This window comes from Chiloscyllium plagiosum, unplaced genomic scaffold (genome assembly GCF_037043375.1).
Source record: "Chiloscyllium plagiosum isolate Xiang-an unplaced genomic scaffold, Cpla_swu_hap1 HiC_scaffold_11, whole genome shotgun sequence".
Taxonomy (NCBI): domain Eukaryota; kingdom Metazoa; phylum Chordata; class Chondrichthyes; order Orectolobiformes; family Hemiscylliidae; genus Chiloscyllium; species Chiloscyllium plagiosum.
This window is the reverse complement of record NW_028270149.1, coordinates 21,483,111-21,509,553: the sequence shown is the minus strand read 5'-3', so window position 1 is coordinate 21,509,553 and position 26,443 is coordinate 21,483,111. Positions and strand designations below refer to the sequence as shown.

At 41.8% G+C, this 26,443-nt stretch overlaps 1 protein-coding gene across 1 annotated transcript in view; it reads left to right on the top strand.

The window, feature by feature from the left end:
- Positions 1-25,853, top strand: part of LOC122557388 (G protein-coupled receptor 83-like) — a 29,679-nt gene extending 3,826 nt beyond the window's left edge. The window contains exons 2-4 of the mRNA XM_043705047.2: positions 1,363-1,488; positions 15,069-15,202; positions 22,967-25,853. Of these exons, the coding sequence (XP_043560982.1) occupies positions 1,363-1,488; positions 15,069-15,202; positions 22,967-23,585 (879 nt within the window). The 3' untranslated portion in view covers positions 23,586-25,853. The remainder of the gene's footprint in view (positions 1-1,362; positions 1,489-15,068; positions 15,203-22,966) is intronic.
- The last annotated feature ends 590 nt before the right edge of the window (positions 25,854-26,443 follow it).

The window sequence follows — 26,443 nt, the reverse complement described above, 5'->3', positions numbered from 1 at the left end:
ATCTATTGGTCCTGTAAGGAAGTGTTTCCTTCATTTTTCCCACTGGGTGTGACTCCACTTCAAAGCGTAAACTGTTGTGACTCATTGTTGAGCTGTGGGAGAGAGCGAAGGGTGCTAACTAGAGCAAAGGGGAACCAGCTATTACAACCTGGCTGTTTGCACCACCAGCGTGTGACTCCACTTGTGTTCCTGACCCCTAAACTGGGAAGCCCTGGCATAGGTTTACAGATCTATTAACTCTGCTTAGCTTTCCTTTTCTCTTGAAAAAAAAAACGAAGACTTCTTCAATAGCATCGATAATAACTGTACAATTGAGTATGGTTGTGAGTCATACAGATCACAAAGATCTGAGTTTTAATCCTTGGCTCTTACTGCTATTTGTATTGCGGATATTTGCCATTATGTTCTGAGCACAGATAAAGGGATATCAGGCTGGATTCATGCACATCTCCATCTCTGTAAAGATAACACTGAACTTCCAGTCGGCTACCACTTTAACACACCACCCTGCTCCTATGTTAACATTTCTGTCGCAGGCCAGCAGCAGTGGTCCAGTGAAGCTCAACCAAGATGGAGGAACAAAACCTGACCTTATGTCTCAGTACTGTACAGCCCTCAGGGCTCAACATTAAGTTTAACAAATTTAGAGTGCCCTCTCTATGTTCCCCCCACTCCTATTCCCCTCCTTACCACCCTCACCACCCACCATACCCCTGGTCCTATATCTTGTCAGTGCAGCCAACCAATCAATTCACATTTCCCATTCTCACTTATTCAGCATTTATTGCGTCTCCAGGTTACAGTCACTAATCCCATTGCCTGCTTCCTATATTTTCTTTCTCATTCTCTGAGCCCTGCCTCTATTGATTCATCTGACTCTTTCCTTCCTCCCTAACCACACCACCTGTCATCAGCATAAATGCCGCCATTTCTTAGCTGATTTCAGATCTGACGAGAGTTACTGGGCTTGAAACATCAACTTTGTTTTTCTGTCCATAGATCTGTCAAATCTGCTGAGTTTCTTCAGCATTTTGTTATTTATTTCCATGGATTACTCAGCACCTCCTTTACAAGTGCAGGTGGATATTGAATGAAGACAAAATATAGCTCAGATTTGTTTGAATGCACTGCTGACATTCATATATTAAACTAAGTATAGTACCAGTAGCTTTCTGATTTCAGTAGATTGGAACCATCCCACTTGTCAGTGTCTTCAAGTGAAAGGCAGGTGAACTTGTGTTTAAGATAACTTGTTCAATTGTTCAACTGCGTTATATTTTATTTCTTCTTGGTAATGATAGGTAACTTACCTGTAAAAGATTGAATAGAGATTGAGTATGATAATTGCTCTTTCTCTTGCAGGTTCGATTCGTAAATAGCAACTGGGTGTTCGGGAAGTTGATGTGTCACATCAGTCGGTTTGCGCAATACTGTTCTGTGCATGTGTCAGTACTGACCCTCACTGCTATTGCTTTAGACCGACATCAGGTACGGAATAAATACCAAAGGGCAAGATTAATGCACTGCATATTTCTATTATTGAATAGACATCCAGGGAACCTGCTTATGATGGTAAAGGATTCAAAGGGGATATGAGTTTATAAATTGGGAAATTTAAAGTACTGAAAGTTCCTTTTCTAATAACAGCATCTTATCTTTGATTCAAAGTAGGCATCATGATTACTTACCTCCTATCCTGACTATTTTCTCTTCCTTGTTGAAGGTTTCAGATTTGTAGTGTGTATACACCGTTTTCTCTTCCTGTCATCTTGGTGTAATTCTGCCTCATTCTCCCTCTTACCCAGTATGATCATTTTTCTGAAAACCGCTTTTTGCAGTGAATTCTGCCACGTGATTTGACTAGAGGGTCGTGACAGTCAATGACAATCTTTTCTTAACAATGAGTACTGTTACGACTCATTTGGGAAAGTGCATTGATTCTCAAGCCTCATGATCCTGGTGTTAAGGCAGAAGGTAATGATTTAATCAAAGTATGCTAAGTCCCCACATTACCTATCTGAAGGAATCAGGTTAACAGAAAACAGGGAGCAGGTTCCCGTACTTGATACAATCTATTGATTATATTAACAAGTTCAAGCTGCAGGTAAACAAAACTATGAATATATTAGATTAGATTACTTACAGTATGGAAACAGGCCCTTCAGCTCAACAAGTCCACACCGACCTGCTGAAGCGCAACCCACCCATACCCCTACATTTACCCCTTACCTAACACTACGGGAAATTTAACATGGCCAATTCACCTGAACCTGCACATCTTTGGACTGTGGGAGGAAACCGGAGCACCTGGAGGAAACCCACGCAGACACAGGGAGAACGTGCAAACTCCACACAGTCAGTCGCCTGAGGCGGGAATTGAACCCGGATCTCTGGCACTGTGCCGCCCACAACTACTGTGACCTCTAACCCACTTTTAAACCCCTGCACACACAAACAAATAGATACATAAAAAAGACTTTAATGGGAGGGGAAACTAGGGAAATGCATTTCAACAGCATGACTCTTCAGGGTAAAATTAGATGTTATTTTTGTTTCGGAAGATTTTGTGATCTTTGATCTCTTTTCTCCAGATTTTTCTCACTTTTCAGGATTCACAGAGTGATTGGAACATTGATAATAAAGAGTCTTAGTCACTGGTGAAAGGCAACATTTGCTGCAGCCGGTGGGAGAATATAACTAGTTTGCTTCAGGCACTTTTATTGCAGGGGTACAGAACCTGCTCTCCCAACATGCAGAGGCTTCTCATCCTCAATATAAACATTCAAGGTGTTTATCTGACCAGAACCAATCACAGAGCTGTTGTAAAGCTTCACATTTGCACAAGCCAATCAGTAATCTGTTGCTGGCTGAAGCTTACACTGCAATCACACATTCCTCCTCTTTAAATGCAATACGATTTTATTTCCTCTGCTACCATGCTCAAACAAAGCAGCACTGCAAACAAAGTTCACAGTAAGTTCTAGGAACTTGTTTTCAAAAGGGTATAAATTCCTCTACAGTCCTTGATTTTAAAACACCCTTTTCCCATTTTCCTTTGCTATCAAAAAAAAACATAAAACAACACCATCTTTATAGCACAATCCCAACTGGCATGAATCACCAGGCAGGTTCAAAACTAACATTGATTATCTCATATAAATATAGAAAATGCTGGAAATGCTTGAAAGGTCAGGCAGCATCACTGAAGAAAAGGAATTACCATTTCAAGTCTGTGATGTTTCTTCAGAAGTTTTACTAGCTATCTTGCCGCAGGCAAAGGATGAAACATTTGGATCAATTTGTTCTGCCTTTAGTATTTTCCACGAGTGGAAAGATTTCTTCGATGTAACTAAAAACAAATAATTCTGTGCTAATCTGGTGTAGTTCTGTTCAGAAAATAATTATATTAGATGAATCCCTTCATGGTAAAATTGACTTCAGTTACTTGATAAAATTGAAGACCAAAACTCAAACCATTGCTTGTACAACATAGATTACATTGTAACCTGTTGAACTTATTGTGTCTGTGTCCTCTGCAAACCTGGATCTCTGTTGACAGCAACAATTATTTTACTTTATTTCAAAAGTCAGAAGTGGGGGAAATACTTCTCTTTCACAGGTACAATGCTAGAAGTGTGCAATTCCTTCTAAACGAGAACAGTAATTCAAATGTTATGGTTATTGACTTAAAGCAAACTTGTAGCAGTGTAAGAGCGAAGGAAGTCTTTGACTGAAACCCACTAAAACTGTGGTTGCCAAAAGTAATCTTTATATATTGGAAAGAATTCATAATAAATTCTTGATGTTTAGAAAAATGCAACCACTGGATCGTAATTCTGTAATGTAAAAAATGTATGAAAGGCAATATTGTTAGAAATGCATAAATCAGAGTGCAGTATATGGACTGGAACTTACAAGGAGGAAGGTATTTTGATTTATGCCCTTTAAGCAGCACTAAGACCCATTATGCAGGACATCACCAAGTTTAATGAAAGCAATGGACAAAAATTTAAGATAATTACAATTTAAGAGAAGCCATACTTGGTTTTTAAATCCTATAGATTGTTCCTAACCTCCAACAATGATATACAAGGAGCTACAATGTTTTGGGATCATGAAATAGACATTTGGGGTAGGATACAGTATATGTCTTGACCACAGCATGGTGATAGAGAAAGAAAATAAAGTGATGTATTTGAAATGTGGGAGGAACCAGATGGTAGAGTTCAAATGAGCAATGTCAAAATAATGAGGAGAGAAAACAGTAGTGGAGCAAGTCTGTTTTGTTCTGTTTGTTCTGAAGTAAATAATGGTGTTTGGAAGCAACACAGATGTGGAAATAATATTCATATTTTGCATTGACATGGACTTCATAGAAAGCTGAGAGATGTGGAAACATTTGACAGTCTTTATCAATAATTCAAATGCAATGAGGGAATTGTATAACTCTGAACACAATTCATGTCATATTATCTTTTACATTATCCAATTATGTTTATGGCCGTGCTTTTAGCTTAGTACAGTGCAGCATTCTTTTCCTCTTTTTAGTTTATCTTTTCATGAGCTTTTGCTTTCATCAAGGTCAAAGATCAGAAAGGTGGGTAGGTGAAATACTTCTGCACATTTGGCCAATAAATGGTTCCTGTGAGTGTATCCCTTTCTTAAGGCATTTTATTGACATAACTGTGACATCTTCATTCTCTGCATAAGCTCTTCTTGTAGCTTTTCTGAATGGGAGGCAAATAGTTTTAGGATAAAGGACAGCAGATTTAAACCAGAGACAAGGAGAAACTACATCCGTCAAAGTGTGGTGAATTTGGTTGCAGTGTAGATGCTGGGACATTGGGTAATTTTAAGGAGGTGTTAGACAGATGCTTAATTAGTCATGGGTTGAAAGGTTATGGAGAACAGGCAGGAGTGTAGAGTTGAGGCCAGGATGAGATCAGCCATGATCATACTAAATACTTCTGCTACTTGTTCTTATGAATGTAAATGGCTGAGAGTTGACAGCTTAACATAGCTTAGATCGCAAATCATATTTTCTCAGAACTGAGCTGTGATTAACCAAGATCGAGAAGGGAGACTTGGAGTCAGTAACCTAGATTTAATTCACCTTATCAACATGCTAGTGAGTAAGCATGGGGTGGCTTAAAACAATGTGATTCACTTTCTCAGGGGAGATGTCAGTGAGGTTTTCAACTCCATTTTCAACTTAAGGGCGGCACGGTGGTACAGTGGTTAGCACTGCTTCCTCACAGCGCCAGAGACCCGGGTTCAATTCCCGCCTCAGTCTGTGTGGAGTTTGCACATTCTCCCCGTGTTTGCGTGGGTTTCCTCCGGGTGCTCCGGTTTCCTCCCACAATCCAAAAATGTGCAGGTTAGGTGAATTGGCCATGCTAAGTTGACTGTAGTGTTAGGTGAAGGGGTAACTGTAGGGGAATGGGTCTGGGTGGGTTGCTCTTTAGAGGGTCGGTGTGGACTTGTTGGACCGAAGGGCCTGTTTCCACACTGTAAGTAATCTAATCTAATTGTAATCTAATTCGTGTTGCTTTCCCATTTGTGGTTAGTGTGGTAATGAGTGTGCTTCATGATGACCAGTCAATCATGGCCTGTCAGAGATGGACCACGAACAGACTTGATGATGTGGGAGATTGGTGGTTTGATCCTATCGAGCATCATTTTAACAATTCAGAGATTTGTCCTTTGCTGGCTGATCCAGCATTTGTTATCCATCCCTTGAGAAGATAGTGGTGAGCTGCTGTAGTCTATTTGGTGTCGTTCGATCCACAATGCTGCTTGAAGGGGGTTCTCAGAAATTTGACACAGCAATTTAAGGAACAGAGGCATATTTTAACTCGGGATGGTGAGTGGTTTGGAGGGGAACTTGCAGAAGGTGGGGTTCCCGAGTAGCTGTTGTCCTTGTTCTTCTAGATAGAAGTGGTCATGGGTTAGGAAGGTGCTGAAAACTACCTTGTTGATTTTCTGCAGTGCATCCAGTAGATGGTATGCTCTGTTGATACTGAGCGTTGTGTTGATGATAGTGGGAATGAATGCTTGTGTCTGAGCTGCCAATAAAACAGAATGCTTTGTCCTTGATGGTGTCAGGCGTTTGAATGTTGTTGAAGCTGCACTCATCCAAGCAAGTGAAGAGTATTCCATCAGACCCTTGACTTGTGCCTTGTAAATGGTGGATAGGCTTTGGTGAATCAGGAGTTGAGTTACTCCTTCCACCATTCCCAGCCTCTGACCTTCTCTTGTAACCTATATTGAAATGGTGAGTTCAGTTCAGTTTCTGGTCAATAGTAAGCCCCCAAGATGCTGATAGTAGGGTTTCAGTATTGATAACACCATTGCATGTCAAAGGGCAGTGATTAATTTCTATCTTTTTGGATATGGTCATTGCTTGGTATTTGTGTGGCATGACCATTATTTGACACTTGTTGCCCAAGCCTGATGTTGCCCAGCTGGACATGGGACTGTTTCAGTATCTGAGGAACTGTGAATGGTGCTAAATATTGTGGAATCATCAGCGAACAACCTCCACCTCTGACCTTATAATGGATTGAATGTCATTGAAGCAGCTGATGTTTGGACCTCAGACATTAGCCTGAGGAACTCTTACACTGTTGTACTGGAGCTGAGAGACTGACCTCCAATCACAACTATCTTCCTGTTTTACCAGGTTTGACTCCAAATAGTGGAAAGATTTTCCTTTGATTCCCATTGATTCCAGTTTTGCCAGGGTTGCTTGATGCCACACTTTGAGGAGAAAGTGAGGTCTGCAGATGCTGGAGATCAGAGATGGAAATGTGTTGCTGGAAAAGCGCAGCAGGTCAGGCAGCATCTAGGGAACAGGAGAATCGACGTTTCGGGCATTAGCCCTTCTTCAGGATGCCACACTTTGTCAAATGTGACCTTGATGTTAAGGACAGTTATCCTCACTTTATCTCTGGAATTTAGCTCGTGGTCCATCATTGGTTCAATGTTGACTGAGGTTATGTGGATGAAGGGTCGAGGAGATTGGTTGACATGAAGTGTGTGGGGATGATTCACAGAAAAAACAATGGAGTGCTGGCCAAGGCAGGCATCTGATGAGCTACAGCCTTCATGTACCTGCTCAGTTTTACCTGTTGGATTTTGTAATTCTTTTGGCAGTGGAATGGGAGATGAGAATTGGCATGTATATAGGTTGATTTGCTAGTGAGGGGAAAATTGCCTCTTAGCTCTCCACCTGAGCGGTTTACCATCCCAGCAAACTGGCAGCTCCGAGATGGCATTGGGAAAAATGGAGTTTTATTGTAAGTTTTTTTTTGACCTACAAACACTGCTTTCTCTTTGCCTGCTGTATAGGAGGTTGTAAACTTGCACCTACTACCAGCTGTTCAGAGATTCTCCAAACATAAATTGCCTTTCAAAATAAAATCCTTACATTTTATCGAGGCTGAACTTATCCCCATTTTGTAAGCTGTTTTGCAGTTTTTCTGCATCAACTCTGTGATTAAAATTGTTTTACACAGAAGCAGAGCCTGATTGCATCTTCGCTGATGCCCGCCCACATACATTTCCAGTAGAAGCTAATTAGTATTTGTCCATTCTGATACTCAGCCACAATAAAAACTGGATTGGTGAAATCCTCAGGATGGATCGCTGTGCTGATGGAGGGTCACTGCTTGGATGGTTATTTCTATTCTGTCTCCACAGATGTTGCTTGATACAGAAACCTTTTGGGCCTGCTGCAGCACTCAATACTATTATAACTGATCCTCTGTCTGAACGCTATATTATCAGTTTCTCTCCAAATTCCATAATGCCTTTAATACCTAAAAATATTATCAATCTCTTCCTCGAATGTACTCATCAGTCTCCATAGCCTTTTGTGGCATCAATTTCCACTGGTTGACCACCCTGAATGTAAAAATGTTTCTTCGTTTCAGTCCTAATCCTGGCACTGTGTGACTGCAGTCTCGACTCTGTAACCAGGGGAAACATACTCTTGCATCTACTCTCTGTAGTCCTCTTCATGTTTTATACATTTCAATCATATGCCATCTCATCCTTCTAAAGTCTCGTGACCTGCTAAATATTTCCAGTATTTTCTTTTCTTATGGAATGCAGTGATAAGGTAAATTGTCTTCTGTCCTTAGCGAGAGTAAGTGCCATCATCTTCTTTCTGCTGCTTCACACTCAAAGGCCCATGACTCACTAGCTCAGCCACTGCACATGCCTCTCGCATATCATCATGATCTCCAATTCTCCCTATTCCTTTTTCTAGCTGTAGTTGTTATATTTCCCTAGCACCCATGATATGTGTGTGCAGGTATGAGACACAATAAAAGACAACAGGTGTACAAATCTTTACTTATATTCCACCACCAGGAAGAAAGGAAACACCTGAGTAGCCAGTGACAAGCAGTGTCCTTCTCATCAAAGGGCAATGCTGCGTGATCAAAAAAGTGAAGGGGAGGGCAAGGATTACATCAAGATAGAGTTGGAGGGGGAAATAAAGCACTTCACTCACTGCGGCACTCACCTCTCCCTGAATAGCTCAAGCGTGTTGGTGGACACCACGTGCTCCTTCTCCATAGACACCCAGACACGGACATAGCTGCGGAAGAGGGGCAGGCAATCGGCCATAACAACCCCCTCCACGGCCTGCTGCCTGGACCTGTTTTGGGCCAGTTTGGCCAGGCCCAGGAGCAGACACACGAGGAGGTCCTCTGACCTACCCTACCAATTCTCTCTATTGCATGTAGCCTGCCCACTCATTGGTTCCCTCCCACTTCATCCTGATAGGATCAGCCAGGATCCTATTGAGTGGCAGAGCAGGCTGGTCTTTCTGTCCAAATAAAAGCAAAACACTGCAGAAACTGGAAATCTGTAATAAAATAAAGTTTGTTCTGTTATAACATGTGTTTTATCCATGCGGATTCACTGTAACGCGATTGATGGATTGGGAATGATGTTTCTACAGTGTGACCTTTTAAAACATGTGTTGGCTGTAATGCAATTATAGTGCCAACATTTTAAGCACTATTTCTAAAGCACGATTTTTCTATAATGCAGGGTTGCACAAGAATAGTTGTAGAGGAACTGACTGTAACACTTTTTCCCCTCTCTTCACTCACTGGTTTCTACTCACCACCTCTTGTCCTCATGTATCCCTACCAGCTGCTGTTCCATCCACCATCTTCATATTCAGTCTCGCTATTGGTCACACTGCAGGAAATTATTGCCCCCTGACCTCCCATCCTGGAATCTGATGAGCCCCCTTGACTGAGTGTGACAGTGCAAATGGATTGACTGTAGGGTGGTGTAGTGGACAACGAAGAAGGTTACCTTAGAGTGCGACGGGACCATGACCAGATGGGTCAATGGGCCAAGAATGGCAGCTGGAGTTTAGTTTAGAGACTGTGAGGTGCTACATTTTGATAGGGCAAATCAGGGCAGGACTTATACACTTATACTCAGGATAAAAGCAATTCGCACCAGGCTTTAAGCATTATCAGAAGATGGCTCTATTTATTGTAACACATTTTGTCAGAGATAAAAAGAAGATTCCAAATCACTCCAATGCAGCTTAAATTATACCCCTCTAACACAGCAAAATATCAACATTTACAATTAAGGCAGACAAAAATTAGATAGTTTGATACAAATATTATTGCGGAATAAAAGAATAGAGAGGGACAATAAAATTGTGAGGATTGAAAGTCCATATTTCAATGGTAAGGTCCAGGGTGGGGGTGGTGGTGTTGTTGAACAAAGAGACCTTGGAGTGCAGGTTCATTGGTCCTTGAAAATAGAGTCACATGTAGATAGGATAGTGAAGAAGGCGTTTGGTATGATTGCCTTTATTGGTCAGTGCATTTGAGTATGGGAATTGGGAGGTCATGTTGCAGCTGTACAGGTATGAGACCTCTTTTGGAATTCTGCATTCAATTCAGATCTCCCTGTTATAAGGAAGGATGTTGTTATAAACCTGAAAGATTTACAAGGATGTTGCCAGGGTTGGAGGACTTGAGCAATAGGGAGAGGCTGAATAGACCGAGGCTATTTTCCCTGGAGCATTGGTTGATGAGAGATGACCTGATAGAGTTTTACAAAATCATGAGAGACATAATTAGAATGAATAACCATGGTCTTTTCCACAGTATAGGGAAATCCAAAACTGGCCAGTTTGGTTGAAGGTGAAAGGGGAAAGATTTAAATGGGACCGAAGGGGCGTATTTTCATGCAGAGGGTGGTGCATGTATGGAATGAGCTTCCAGAGGAAGTAGTGAAGGCTGAAACAATTACTGCTTTTGGATGGGCATATGAACAGGAAGGGTTTAGAAGGATATAGGCCAAATGCTGGCAAATGAGACTAGATTAATTCAGGATATCAGGTCAGCATAGACGAGTTGAACTGAAGAGCCTACATAGATGATGTACGTCTATGAACTCTATGACTTCAATAAGGACTGGTCCCCTTTAACTTTCTCTTATGGCTGAAGCACATGCACCGTGTTTGCCATATAAACTGCCGGCACGTGCCCCATACTGTGACATTTACATAGCACATTTCTGTGCACAACATGCCAACTCCATTGATTATTCAGTGCCTCCTACTGTGACAAGCTGCCACCTCTACCTATAGGTTAAAAGGCAATGAAAGACACACAGGCCGGCAGCCTCCAGCAGTAAGTGCAAAGTGAATGAATGCTAAGAAGAGGAACTAAAAATCCATAAGATGCATTATGTGCCCATGCCCGAGATTCGGGTGTCTTCCTGCAGTCCAAAGCAATGTGACAGTTACAGGCAAGTTAGAGGTGATTTGTTGCAATTTAACTGGGAAGAGTACATCAATAATCATGCCCCACTGTTTCACAAACTGTCACTAAAGGTATAAAACACAATTTAGACTACAAAGATGACCAAATTGCCTGACTGATTGCCCTCAGGATAAAAGCAATTCGCACCAGGCTTTAAACATTAACAGGAGATGGCTCTATTTATTGTAACACATTTTGTCAGAGATAAAAAGAAGATTCCAAATCACTCCAATGCATTTAAAATTATACCCCTCTAACACAGCAAAATATCAACATTTACAATTAAGGCAGACAAAAGTCAGGTAGTTTGATACAAATATTATTGCGGAATAAAAGAATAGACAGGGACAATAAAATTCTGAGGAATGAAAGTCCATATTTCAAGGGTTAAATTGTTTCAGGATCAATGACAAGAGTGTTATGTGCAAAAGTGAAGGTTGTTTTTCATTTCAATATTTGATTAGAGGAAATTCAGAAATTCTTTTCTCAATGTCGAAGTTCCATTTTTCTTATCATTTCACCGTGTTTACCCTCATTACTCACAATTGACCTCTAAACTCAAGCAAGTGGGCGGCACGGTGGCACAGTGGTTCAATTCCCGCCTCAGGCGACTGACTGTGTGGAGTTTGCACATTCTCCCCGTGTCTGCGTGGGTTTCCTCCGGGTGCTCTGGTTTCCTCCCACAGTCCAAAGATGTGCAGGTCAGGTGAATTGGCCATGCTAAATTGCCCATAGTGTTAGGTAAGGGGTAAAGGTAGGGGTATGGGTGGGTTACGCTTCGGCGGGGCGGTGTGGACTTGTTGGGCCGAAGGGCCTGTTTCCACACTGTAAGTAATCTAATCTAAAAAAAGTGGATATTCCACCCATGGATCTGATGAAAGGTTTTGATTTGATCAAAGGGCTGAATTTTCTGGAATAGATCAGAACTCCGACTTTGTGAATATATCAGGCTCGTCAGCTCATGCCCTGGAACAACCATCTGATCGACAGCCTCCTGATTTCTTGTTTTATTCATTCACAGGATGAGTGCTGCTAGTTAGGCCAGTATTTATTGTCCATCCTTAATTGCCCACAGGACTGTAGGTTTTGAGTCACATGTAGGCCAGACCAGGTGTTTACAGCAGTCTTCTTCCCCAGAGGACATGACTGAACCAGACAACAGATTCATCGTCAGCATGAGACACTTAATTCCAGACTGTAATTGAATTCAAATTCCAAAATGATGGGATTTGAACCCAGGTCCCCAGAGCATGACCTAGGTCTCTAGATTAACACAAAAGTACAACTCAACCATTGTCTCCCCATTGGCCACCTCCATGCTTGCCACACTATTAAGAATGGCAGATAGGGTCGGGATGTGGGAAACATAGGAAATAGGAGCAGGTGGTGGCCAGTTGACCCTTCAAGCCTGCTCCACCATTCAACGTGATCAGAACTGATCACCCAGCTCAGTACTCTGTTCCTGCTATACCATACCCTTTGATCTCTTTAGTCTGAAGAACTGTATCTATTTCCTTTTTGGAAATATCTAGTGCTTTGGCTTCAACTGCATTTAGTGACGGAAAATTCCACAGGCTCCCCACTCTCTGCATGAGCAAATTTTTCCTTATCATAGTATTGCAATCAGAAGGGCACTCAGCACATGTTGACCGAGAGAGGTAGGCACTGCTGCAGTACAGTGGCAGTCTCAAAATGGTTAACATGGAGATTCCCTCAGACACCTTATGTAAATTTGAAAGTGAAGCATCCCGAACTGGTTTGGGGCTATCAGTTTGGAAAGGGTGCCTTCTCCGCAGGATTGCCTTGGACCTTTGGCTGTGGCTTTTCATTATGGCAGCTCCATCATTTGGAGCTTAGATCCTCTGAATCTAATGACCCACTGAAAGACAACTACCTTTGAGGAGCTTCCAACCTCCACAGTCTGTCAATCTCTTCAGGAAAAAGGTGACTCTAAATTGTCTGTCTGCCTGTTTGAAACAAGCTATTCAACAAAGAGCAAGGAACAGTACAACACAGGAACCAGCCCTGCAGCCAAGCAAGTCTGCACTGACACATTACACCTTTCCCAGCTAAAAACATTTTGCCTCTGTGTGGGTCTGTATCTCTGTATTCCCTTACTTTCATGCATCATTGTTATTGTATCTGCTTCCACCACCTCCGCTAGCAGTGCATTCCAGGCACTTACCACCCTCTGTGTCAAAAACCCTGCCTCTCAGATCTCCTTTTAAACTTCGCCTCTTCTACCTGAAATCTATGTCCCGTAGTACAGTACAACCTCAATTCTCTGAACGTCAATTATCCAAATTGCGGATTATTCGACCAAGGTCTCAAGGTCCCGTAAAAATGGCAATAGGCAACTCAGCACTCAGTTACCAGTTAAACTGCATTGTGCATTGCCGGATAACCGAGAAATGTTTGGATAACTGGCACTTATAAATTACCATGTGTTTACGATCAGATCGATTATCCGAACGATCAGTTATCCGAACAGGTTCGACTGTAATCGACATTTCTATCCCTAGGAAAAAAACTCTGAATAACCATTCTATCCAACCCTCTCATAATTTTATAAACTTTTTTCAGGTCATCCTCAGTTTCTGACATTCAAGTGATTTCAAGCCAAGTTTGTCCAATGTCTCCTCATAGTTAATATCCTCTAAACCAGGCAAACTCCTGGTGAATTGTTTCTCCAAAGCCTCCATATCTTTCTGGTTTAACTTTGCTGCCACCTTGGGTAATTCCCAGGGAGTTAGGATGGCACCAGCAAACTATCTTAATGGGATTTTCTCTTCCTACTTTTCTGACCACCTGCCCTCCCAACATCACTGTACCCCTCCCTCCAATTCCAAATGCATGGGACGAGGAGGAAATCAGCTCAATACACTTTTTTTTCTGTCTGTAACTGCTACCAGACCTGCTGGTTTACTGTGTTTTTTTTTTGCACATACCATCACTGATCAGGCTCAGTATAAATATTATTTTAAGTGGGGACTGAATAGCTTTGTACAGCTTAGCGAGATCATTGGCTCTAAGCAGCACCCTTTTATGTTTGAAACAATTGTGATCTTTATTGAAGTGCTTGACCACATTCCATGACGTGGTCTATCAGTAAATCCGAACAAATCCAGCAGCATCTACAAATTGGAAAAGAGAACAAACACATATCATGAAAAGTACAATTTTTAATTTCTTCTGCTTCTGCAATAAAAAAAGTCTGACTGGATCTCTTCATTGTTGCTATGGACAATTACAATTATTTTCTCCTCCAAAGTTTTATTTCCTCTGTAAAAACTATCGAATTAACTTCTTACATTTTGCTTTCTTGCAGTGATTTCATGATTACTTCCTACTCCACAAGTATTTGGGAGTCTTTTATAACTGGATCCCGAGCCTGCCATCCCTCATTGTTTCTATATTCATGCATGTGAATCTTGACTAATGCCTATTGTCTATGAGGTTCTATCTGGCCAAGTTGTCTGATGCTTTGATTACTTACAGTGTATAAACAGGCCCTTCGGCCCAACAAGTCCACACCAACCCTCCGAAGAGCAACCCACCCAGACCTATTCCCCTCCATTTACCCCTTCACCTAACATAACCGGCAATTTAGCATGGCCAATTCACCTAACCTGCACATCTTTGGACTGTGGAAGGAAACCGGATCAGCCGGAGGAAACCCACGCAGACACAGGGAGAATATGCAAACTCCACACAGACAATTGGCTGAGGCGGGAATTGAACCCGGGTCTCTGGCACTGTTAGGCAGCAGTGCTAGCCACTGTGCCACTGTACCGCCCATAAATGCTGTTCATTTCCCAGACAAAAGAAGGATATCAGTTGGGTAAAGGATCCCACTGGTAGTTGACACCTTTGGAACTGTGACCCAGAATGATGTCTTTAACAATACCAGAAGTCACATGACACCAGGTTGCCGTCCATCAGATTTATTTGAAATCACGAGCTTTCAGAGTGTTACTCTTTCACCTGATGAAGGAGCAGCGGTCCAAATGCTTGTGATTTCAAATAAACCTGTTGGATTATAACCTGGTGTCGTATGACTTCTGACCTTGTCCACCCCAGTCTAACACCAGCACCTCCACATCATCCTTAACAATAAGAGAGAAGATTGTAGGCAGAGAAAGTACTTTCACTCAAACTGGAAGCTGTGCACACAGGTGATAAGTTGCATATGTCCTCGTAGGTTATTTGGGATAAATGTTGGAATGTTCTGACTCCCCCCTGTATTGTTTTGCACAGGTTATTATGCACCCATTGAAACCCAGGATGTCGACAGTTAAAGGAGTCATCTGTATCATTGTCATTTGGATCATGGCAACCTGCTTCTCCCTTCCACATGCGATCTACCAGAAGCTGTTCAGAGTCGAATACAGGTGAGCCAGAGAGTGAAACCAGCCAGGAAATATTTACTGCTTTTAGTTTATTACATTTCACGTAGACACACATAACTCTGGGTCAAGTTTTTTTTAATATGATGAAGTGAAACTGTCGGACTTTGCAATCATTAGCCTGTGAAGCTGATTATAACTTTCAGCACTGAAACATGCGTAGAATCTACTACCAGCAATTGCCTTCTCCTCCACTGGGTGTGTTGTTAAAGAGACTGGAGACTACAGATTTAGAAATCACTGAATTGACAAGAACATCCCATTTTAGTTGTAATATTACAATGCAAGCCTTAAAAAGCCACATCTCTAATACATTTCTGCTGAGTTTTTAATTATGTATGACATTATAATTGGTACTGAATAATTTTCCTAGACCTAGAAAATTAATCTTTTATTTATGTAATGACAAAGTTTTCCATCATGATAAACCTTGCATAACCCTTTAATGTAATTATTTTTTCTAAATTTGTTAATGATGCGTCAAATTCTAATCTGTATAATACAATCTGTTTATTTTACTCTGCGTAAAATGTATTTAACTATGAAGCTAATTAGAATATCTCACTTTCTCATTTGCTGTCTGTGAGAATTCTTCATTGTGTTTGACTACTCAACTTTAGAGATATCATTGTTCCTCAACACCTGGTATTCACCTTGACTTTGTGCCAGAATTAAACTGGTGTTGAGAAACCAGAATGCTACATCACAAAGATCATTTTGTGGTCAATTCACTGTCCACAAAATCTGGGCCATGATCAACCTTGTTTTCATTTTTGTTTATTTTCAAACAATGAATAGTGATAACCAGACCAAGGAAGTTGGTCTAAGTGACATAAATGAATGAGCACTATACCACTTAGATAAGCTTTGTTTTGTGTAGGGATTTAAATTTCAATATCTGCTGAATTTAGCTCCTTATTTTCCTGAGCCACCTGTAAATATTTGATTTGATTTATTGTAGTCACATGTACATAAATACAGTGTAGAGCTTTGTTTTGCGAGCAGTACAGGCAAATCATAGTAAACAAGGACATACAGATCACAGGGTGCTTAGACAGAGCAAGGCATACAAGGTTATGGCTGCAGAGGAGGTGCACAAAGCAAGATCAACATTGTTTGAAGTTAGAGAGGTCCATTTCTGTTGCTCTACTTGAGGAGATAGGAAACTATGCAGACAAGAGGCCAAAGCTTTGATTGCCAGGGTTGTATCTTACATTTGTTTGAATAAGATTTAGTTGCAAGAGTTTTTTACATGGGCTTCACCCATGAGGCCCATTGAGTTCTCTCTTCGCATCTTCCAAACACGCCACATTAGTTATCTACACCGCCCCTGTCGTGTCTGTCATGTCCGCTTCCAGCCCCAGCTTGTCACGTGTAATTCCCAAACAACTCACCACACAGCAGAAATCCCAGAATTCATCAGCACCCCCTTCCACCATCTTCAAAGGCCCATTGTGCACCTGGACAAGCACGGTGAGAATGACACTGCGCTTCAAGGCTCCTAATACTCTTTCTCCAATACAGCAGAATTGACTCAAGTTTAGAGCGACAGCCTTCAGGCAGGAGGGCCTGGTAGAGGACGTCAAGCACAGACTTGGATATCAGTCAGGTAGCTTGGGCACAGTTAATCACTTGTGGTGGTCAAGGATAGGTGCTCTCAACCTATGAGCTGAGGAATTATACATTGAGTCATAGAGCATGGAATCAGACCCTTCGGTCCAACGCTGACCATGTTCCCAAACTTAAGTACAAAACAACTGCAGTTATCCAAACATCAACTATCCAAATTTCGGATTAGCTGAACAACATCTCAAAGTCTCATAAAAATTTTATTAAATTTAAATAAAAGCACAGCGAGAGCTGCTATTGTTCCTGCTATTGCCATCACCACTGGAACCCTGTTCCTGCTATTACTGTCACCTCGGGAACCCTGTTGCTGCTATTACTGTCACCTCGGGAACACTGTCCCTGCCACTGCAGCCACCACGGGAACACTGTCCCTGCTACTGCAGCCACCACGGGAACACTGTCCCTGCCACTGCAGCCACCACGGGAACACTGTCCCTGCCACTGCAGCCACCACGGGAACACTGTCCCTGCTACTGCAGCCACCATGGGAACACTGTCCCTGCTACTGCAGCCACCATGGGAACACTGTCCCTGCTATTGCCATCACCACGGGAACACTGTCCCTGCCACTGCAGCCACCATGGGAACACTGTCCCTGCTATTGCCATCACCACGGGAACACTGTCCCTGCTATTGCCATCACCACAGGAACACTATCCCTGCTACAGCAGCCACCACAGGAACACTGTCCCTGCTATTGCCATCACCACGGGAACCCTGTTCCTGCTTTTACTGTCACCTCGGGAACACTGTCCCTGCTATTACCGCCACTACGGGAACCCTGAGTGTTATCTGATCTAAATGCTCTCCGCCTATCTCGTTCTGATAATCGAGGTTGTTCTGCAATCCCACCTGTCTGTGTTTGGCCCATATCCCTCTCAACCTTTCCTATTCATGTACTTATCCAAATGTCTTTCAAATGTTGTAACTGGACCTGCATCCACCTCTTCCTCTGGTAGTTCATCTCACACACTAACTGCTGTCTATAAGAAAAAGTTGTCCCTCGTTTCTTTTCTCCTCTCACCATAAAAATATGCATTCTAGTTTTGAACTCCCCCACCTCAGGGAAAAGAGCCTTGCTCTTCACGTTATCTATGCCCCTCAGGATATTATAAACTTTTATAACGGGCTGCTGATCTTTAATCTTGACTCTCTCTGCCCCACTGTGAGCTCTTTTTTCCAAGGTTAAGAGAAAAGATTGAGTGGGATGAACCCAGCTGCAACAGCTATTGGTGCTGAACGCTATCTGCTGAGTGAGTGAGTAGGCAGTGCAGAGGCCATTTAGGATTAGAAGGGATGGGGTTTGCAGAGGTTGACAACGAGTGAAATAAGATACTCTCTGTAATCGTGAGAAGGATAGATCACCAGCCTGAGGGGGATGTGAGTGAAGTAGCAGAGAGAGTGAGTATGAAGAGAAGATGTTGGCACTTAACCCAGGCCGTGCAGTGAAGATCACTGAAACCTTACTTCATATCTCCAGATGGCTGAGACTGCTGGTACCCTCGGACCGGGCTGGCTTTGCATTTTCTGTCAGTCCTGGAGCAAGAGGACATCCCTTTCTCTGCACCACCTCATCCAGCAGGGTCCTCTGCTCCCTGTCTGCAAAGTGGCACACCGGCTTCCCCATATCTGCCACACTGAGGGCACATATTATGTGGTGTTCCACAGGGGTCAGTGCAGGGCCACTGTTGTTTGTGTTATACATAAATGATCTGGAAGAGGGCACTTTTGGTATGATCAGCAAGTTTGCAGATGACACGAAGATTGGTGGTGTAGCAGAAAGCATAGGAGACTGTCAAAGAGTATAGGAGAATATAGATAGACTGGAGTGTTGGGCGGAGAAGTGGCAGATGGAGTTCAATCCAGGCAAATGTGAGGTGATGCATTTTGGGAAGTCTAATTCTAGAGCGAATTATACAGTAAATGGAAGAGCATTGGGAAAAGTTGATGAGCAGAGAGATCTGGGAGTGCAGGTCCATTGTACCCTGAAGGTTGCTCCACAGAGTGGTCAAGAAAGCATATAGTATGCTTGCCTTCATAGGATGGGGTATTGAGTATAAGAGCTGGCAGGTCATGTTAAATTTGTACAAGACATTGGTTTGGTCACATTTAGAATACGGTGTGCAATTCTGGTCGCCACATTACCAAAAGGATGTGGATGCTTTGGAGAGGGTGCAGAGAAGGTTTACGAGGATGTTGCCTGGTATGGAAGGTGCTAGCTATGAAGAGAGGCTGATTAGGTTAGGTTTGTTTTCACTAGAAAAAAGGAGATTGAGGGGTACCTGATTGAGGTCTACAAAATCATGAAGGGTATAGACAGGGTAGATAGAGATAAGCTTTTTCCTAGGGTGAAGGATTCAATAATGAGAGGTCACGCTTTCAAGGTGAAAAGTTTAAGGGGAATACATGCGGCAAGTACTTTACACAGAGGGTGGTAGATGCCTGGAAAGCGTTGCCAGCAGAGGTAGTCGAGGCAAGCACGGTAGATTCATTTGAGGTGCGTCTGGACAGATGCATGAGTAGATGGGGAGCAGAGGGATACAGATGCTTAGGAATTAGGTGACAGGTTTAGACAGTGGATTTGGATCGGCTCAGGCTTGGAGGGCCAAAGGTCCTGTTCCTGGGCTGTAAATTTTCTTTGTTCTTTGGGGTATAGTGAGTAACACAATTCAGCTGGCATCTAACAACAGGGGGTCCATGAGGGCATGGTAAGTAGATAAAAAGACAAGTTTGTTATAATAATATGAGAAAACATAGTAGGCCTCATGGAGAGAAACACTAGTTAACTCGATAGAATTGACAGTTAACCAAAAACAGACATAAGAATCTTCTTAATATTTTAAGTAAAGATCCAAGACAGCAGTAAGTCCCTTATTCATCCAACAAAGATGTATTTTAGTAATCCTTCAGGTCACAGTGCCAGATTTAAGAGGATCCTGGGCATTTTGTAATTCAGAAAGTATACCACAGCAGGTGAAAGGTCACAAGAATTGACATGAGCACACTGTTCGAGAGGAAAGGTTTCAACAGTAGGAAGAGCTCCCACGTCTTCAAATGGTGGTGGTGGAGGAATGATTAATGGAAATAAGGTTAAGAAGGCAGCAAAAGAGGATGCCCCATCCGTCGAGTTGTCCAGGCACAATGGAAGGAGTTGACCAGGACAGTCACACTACCTCCACCATCCATTAATTACCTATCATGTTGGTCATGTTAAATGAAGGCACAAATTTGATGGTATTAGAAAGCATGATATAGAGCTAACTTATACCACTACTTAACATATCTTTGCAGTGTAAGTAAGTGGGTGAATGTAACAACTTTAAATGCATAAGGAATATCTGGAATCATGAGGGTATATTTTTCCCCTCATATGGTGGCTCAGTGGTTAGCACTGCTGCCTCACAGCACCAGGGGCCCAGGTTCGATTCCATTCTCCACTGTGTGGAGTTTGCACATTTTCCCTGTGTCTGTGTGGGTTTTCTTTGGGTACTCCGGTTTCCTCCCACAATCCAAAAATGTGCAGGTTAGGTGTATTGGCCATGCTAAATTGCCCATAGTGTTCAGGATGTGTAGGCTAGGTACATTAGTCAGGAATACATGTAGGGGAATGGGTCTCAGTGGGTTACTCTTTGGAGGGTCAGGGACTTGTTGGGCCGAATGGCCTGTTTCCACACTATAGGGATTCTATGAAACACATCATTGTGTACATTTCCTGAATTAAGGGTCAGCCATAGTTGCCTAAAGAAAGAATGCTTGCCTGCACTTGAAAGCTGATCACTATGTTATAGATGCAGGCATCCATCCGAAAGCATATGGAGAGTATGCCAATTCCTTTCTCCATGTATTTTCTGTTCAGTCAAACAAAATTGCCACAGAAGTAAGACCAGATGCAATTGAAGTATAATTTTTATAAGCTCATATATACGCAGAAAGAGCATGCTAAGCTTCAGTGCATTACCAATCTTTGGGAGTCACAGAGGAGAAAATTGAGAGCTGTAGGAAATAGGAAGAGAGTGTCAAGAACAAGTTGTTAAGATTTGGGACAACATCCAGCACAGTGGGTTGTTGATATTTCTCAGATGATCCAAGTTTATCATCATAATAAATTAAAGCAAAAAAAATGTTGCAATTCACAGGGTAGATTTGGCAATATCTATGAAGTGAGAAGCAGAGGCCAGATACTGCCAGATCTACTGAATACTTTTTCAGCATTTTCTGATTTTATTTCAGATGTGTGAAATGCTACCTTCTGGTAGAAAGAACATAGAGGAACAAAACACAATAAATGGTACTGTGCTAAAAGTTGTGCTGGAGCAGGTACAGCGATCAGTTATAACAGCATACAGAATCCTTTATTGCCGAAGAGGGGACAGGAGCAATGGGGTACTGCTGAATTTGTATAAACTGCTAGTCAGACATCAGCTGGAGTATCATGTACAGTACAGGGTGCTGCACTTGTGAACAAATTGGACAGCGTGCAGAAAAGGTTTACAAGAATGGTTCCAGAAATCAGTTAAAGAAGAGAGAATTTGATGTTCTTTCCTTTGTTGGTGAGGCCCATGTCCAAATCCCATTTGCTTCTGAGGTGTGCAATAACATCTCTGCTGAACAGACTAATTAGAAAATATCTAGGGCCCCTGCTTGTCAAAATTAAGTCAATTGCTGCGTTATTGTCAAGGGCAGTCACTCTTAGCTCAATGCTTGAACCCAACTCTAGCGTCCATGTTTGGACCAAAGCTGAGTGGAATGTAAACTGAGTATCAGTGAGCATTGCTTTGTAAGTGTGGCCTGATAGCACTGTCTGTGAAAACTTCTGTAACTTTGACATTTGAGAGACGACCAATGGGTCAGTAAATGGCCAGATTGGCTTTGATCTGCTTTTTGTGCATAGAACAAACCTGGATAATGTTCCACATTGCCAGATGGATGCCAATGTAATAGCCATATTGGTAACATTCCTGGAAAGCAAACACGTGCAGACAAATGATTTGGAGAACAGAGAACAGAGCTGGTGTTGGCTAAATAACCTCTTTATTGTTATTGCGATCTAGGCTCACACATAAACAAAACTAACTGATGATGGCATCTAGTTCCCCAGAACTTGAACATCAGCAAATAATTCATACCTTCTGATAACAGAGGAGAGGACAGAATTGAAAACATATTAAAGCTCTTGATGAACCATACTGAAAATATTTTATATAGCGCCTTTCACAACTTTTAGGCACCTCAAAGCACTGCACAGCCATTTTTTTTCCCTTTTGAGGTATTTCAATATTGCAGAAAACATGCGGGCAAGTTAAACACTGGCACAATATCACAAACAATGATGAAATTAATTACCTGATTATCTATTTTAGATGTCAGCTGAGGGGTAAATGTTTGGCAAAAGTTTGGGAAAACTGCAGTGCTGTTCTTCAAATTGTATCACGATGACAGCCTCTACCTAATATTCCACCCAAAAAAAAGTATGGCCCCATCAGTTGAGGATATGTCCTCAAGTCTCTGCACTGGGTGCTGGACCTACACTCTTTGAGCAAGAGGTGAGAGTGTTGTCACTGTGCCGAGGCTGACACATGGCACTAGTTGGCACTAATTGAACAATGGAAAAAGTGAGGACTGCAGATGCTGGAGATCAGAGTCAAAGCGTGTGGCATTGGAAAAGCACAGGCAGTCAGGCAGCATCCGAGGCACAGGCGACTCGACGTTTGGAACATAAGCTCTTCATCAGGAATGCCTGATGAAGAGCTTATGCTCAAAACGTCGCCTCTCCTGCTCCTTACACGCTACCTGATCGGCTGTGCTTATCCAACGACACACATTTTGACATTAATTGAATAATATTGAGTAGAGTAATCAGTGAGTTGCTAATTAATCAAAACTTAGAACTAAAGCTAAAAGCATAGTTGACAGCCCAGGCTCTCATTTCCATTCAGTAGCATCCTCGTGTGATCATATGATGAGAGATTCGAAGTCACATTAATGTGAGCATTCATTGTGGACAGAAATTTATTTGCGATCATTGGATTCAATCACTGTAGATTACATGATATCGCCCACGTTGTGCTACTGCCTACTTCGTTATCATGAAGGAAATCACTCATCTTTTTTATGTTCCAGGAAAGAAAAAGTGCGAAGTTTATGTCTCCACAATTTCCCGCAGCCAGCTGATCTGTACTGGAAGTACATGGACTTGTCGACTTTCATTCTCCTGTATGTTTTGCCGCTTCTGATTATAACTGTAGCCTACACAACTGTGGCAAAGAAGCTCTGGCTGCGGAATGCTATTGGAGACATCACTGTAGAGCAGTATTTTGCTCACAGACGCAAGAAGATAATGACCCTGAAGATGCTGATGCTCGTGGTGGTAGTATTTGCCGTCTGTTGGTTTCCCCTGAACTGTTATGTTGTACTCATCTCCAGCAAGGCCATCAACACCAACAATGCCATATATTTTGCTTTCCATTGGTTCGCCATGAGCAGTACTTGCTACAATCCCTTCATCTATTGCTGGCTTAATGCAAATTTTCGAGGTGAACTTAAATCCTTGCTGGACATGTGCAAAAGGCAAAGGGTCACCCACTCACAACCCCTTCCTTGTGTATCTCCTCCCTACAGGCAGGCATGGATTGAAGACAGAAGCCAAAAGAGAAACAATCAAGCTCAAAACTTGAGGTTTAACACCAACTCAGCAAGGACCGATATTTCCATTGTCGAACCTATTGTGACTGTAAACTAATCTGGAAAGGCAGGGCATTTTAAAAGCTAATGTCAATAATTAGAGTATGTGGAGGGTCTTCCAACCTTTAAAACATCATTCTTCCAATATAAGCATCTCTGGCCAAGCTGGCATTTAGTAGCCATCACTTGTTTTCCCTGAGTAAGTGTTGATGGCCAGAACTGTAATGGTTAGATACAACCACATGGTAATATCAGAGATCTGATCCGTTACAAAGCAGGTACCTACCATCACTGAATGACTGTAATCAGTGTGATTTTATAACAATCCAACTTCACACACACTTTTTACTGATACCAGCATCATCTTCGACTATTCCCATGTTTTTACAAGGATCTGAATTCACATTCCTAAATTGGAACTCATTACTTATCCAAGTCTCTAGATTATCAAACCAACAATTTAATCAGTACACCATTGTACTCCTTTTTATTGAGATCTGTACAAGTAAGATTGATAGGCATTTAAGAATGATCCAGTCTCCCAGGAGATTTTGAGAAATGGTTGAAAAGTTTTAAAGAATTCTTAAATTATTGTATGTAGTTTGGAAAATATTGGTGTAATCTGGTGAAAATCTATGCTTTATTAGCTGACTGGTGCGTTTTGCTGAAACTGTACATTGAATGTTGTCAGTTTATTTATTGTTGCATTGAGTTACTGCAGTTCTCACCAAGCAGTCTTATGAACAACATATATTTAGATGGTTCAAAATTATTCTTAAAGCTTTGAATCATGTTCTGTTGTGTCCGTGTTACTTGGTCAAAACAAATATATATACGTGAGTATTATGGACTCAGATCAGATTGCATGGTTAAGTGCACAAATCAATCAAATTTTTTTTTACTAACTGCCTCTGTGGCCACATGTAAAATCAGGCATCAAAGATGCTTATTAACAACTTGTTTCCCAGTATTGGTTTAATCCGAGAATAATTTGCATTAATATCTGGATCTTGGATTTAAATCTTGTAATTTATAGCATTAAGGGAGACAAGTATTCCTTGTTTAGTTTATAGTAATTTGGAGGAGCCGGTGTTGGACTGGGGTGGACAAAGTTAAAAATCACACATTATCGGGTTATAGTCGAACAGGTTGTTTTGGAAACACTAGCTCTCGGAGTACTGCTCCTCTGAAAGCTCATGCTTCTAAATAAACCTATTGGGCTATAACCTGGTGTTGTGTGATTTTTAACTCTGTCTTGTTTACAAATGGTCATCATTTAGTTTAGTATGAGGAGGAAGGAAGGATCAAAATTTTACTTTTCATTGATATTTTCACCTTTATCTTAGAAATGTTTTCAAAACATATGTTTTAAAAAACAGCATTGTTGATATTTCAAAAATGATTATTGCAATTATTTATCTTGAGCATAAAAGACCATTCAACTCATCCTCCCATAAGGAACCTATAGACTGCCTTTCCAAACTAGTGGTGCTTGCAAATTTGACCAACTTGGGCGGCACGGTGGCACAGTGGTTAGCACTGCTACCTCACAGCGCCAGAGACCCGGGTTCAATTCCTGCCTCAGGCGACTGACTGTGTGCAGTTTGCACATTCTCCCCGTGTCTGCGTGGGTTTCCTCCAGGTGCTCTGGTTTCCTCCCACAGTCCAATAATGTGCAGGTTAGGTGAATTGGCCATGCTAAATTGCCCGTAGTATTAGGTGTAGGGGAGTGGGTCTGGGTGGGTTATGCGTCGGCGTGGACTTGTTGGGCCGAAGGGTCTGTTTCCACACTGTAAGTAATCTAATCTAAAAACTTACATTGTGATTTTGAACTGTGCCATATATGTAAATCTGAATCAGTGAAGATCAGAACAAAAATCCATGGTTTAGTACATTAAAAATGAAGGTACCCATGATCCCACGCATAGTTCTTCATGTAGGTCTTTGTGGAAAGGAATACTGGAAGTCCAGGCACAACATGTCCTCTAGTTTTTATGACTTCCCCAGAGAACCTGTACCTTCTGTGAAAGTTAGTTGTGAAAGTTCACAAGCCAGAATAAAATGTTAAGAGGTAAATCTGAGTTGGGATTCCAGCAAGGACTTTTATCTATCTCAAATGTGAATAACCAATCAGTGTTTTAGACCGAAAGGTAAAACCAATCTTAGTTTTATTCTTCATAACAAATTAGTGCTCAAAATAGTGCACTGAGAAAGGTTTGACTCATTGTTGTTTGAGCTTTCCGGTGTGGTTAAGCATGGCACTGAACCTGCACTTTTGTTGTTTGACTTTTCTGTAATGTAACCTATATTATAATAAATATGTGAGACATTACTTATTTTGAATCTTTAATCTCCTTTAGACACTTGCACCTTGAAATAAATTATGAAAGCTCAGAGAAACTGTTTACTGAGTGTTATCCTGCAGAACAGAGTCCGCAGCTTAATCAACAGGACAATAGAGCATTTATTGACCAAGAAACAGAGACAGAGAGAGGAAATGTACAGGGCCCTGTACAGCTGCAGAAGAACCTCTTTGCTTCTATACTCAATCCCTCTTGTTATGAAGGCTGGCATGCTATTAGCCTTCTTCACTACCTGCTGTACCTGCATGCTTACCTTCATTGACTGGTGTACAAGAACACCCAGATCCCTCTGTACTGCCCCTTTACCTAAATTGATACCATTTAGGTAGCAATCTGCCTTCCTGTTCTTGCCACCAAAGTGAATAACCATACATTTATCCACATTAAACTGCATCTGCCATGCATCTGACCACTCACCTCACTTGTCCAGGTCACCCTGTAATCTTCTAACATGCTCATCACATTTCACCCTGCCACCCAGCTTCATATCATCAGCAAATTTGCTAATGTTATTGCTAATACCATCTTCTATATCATTAACATATATTGTAAA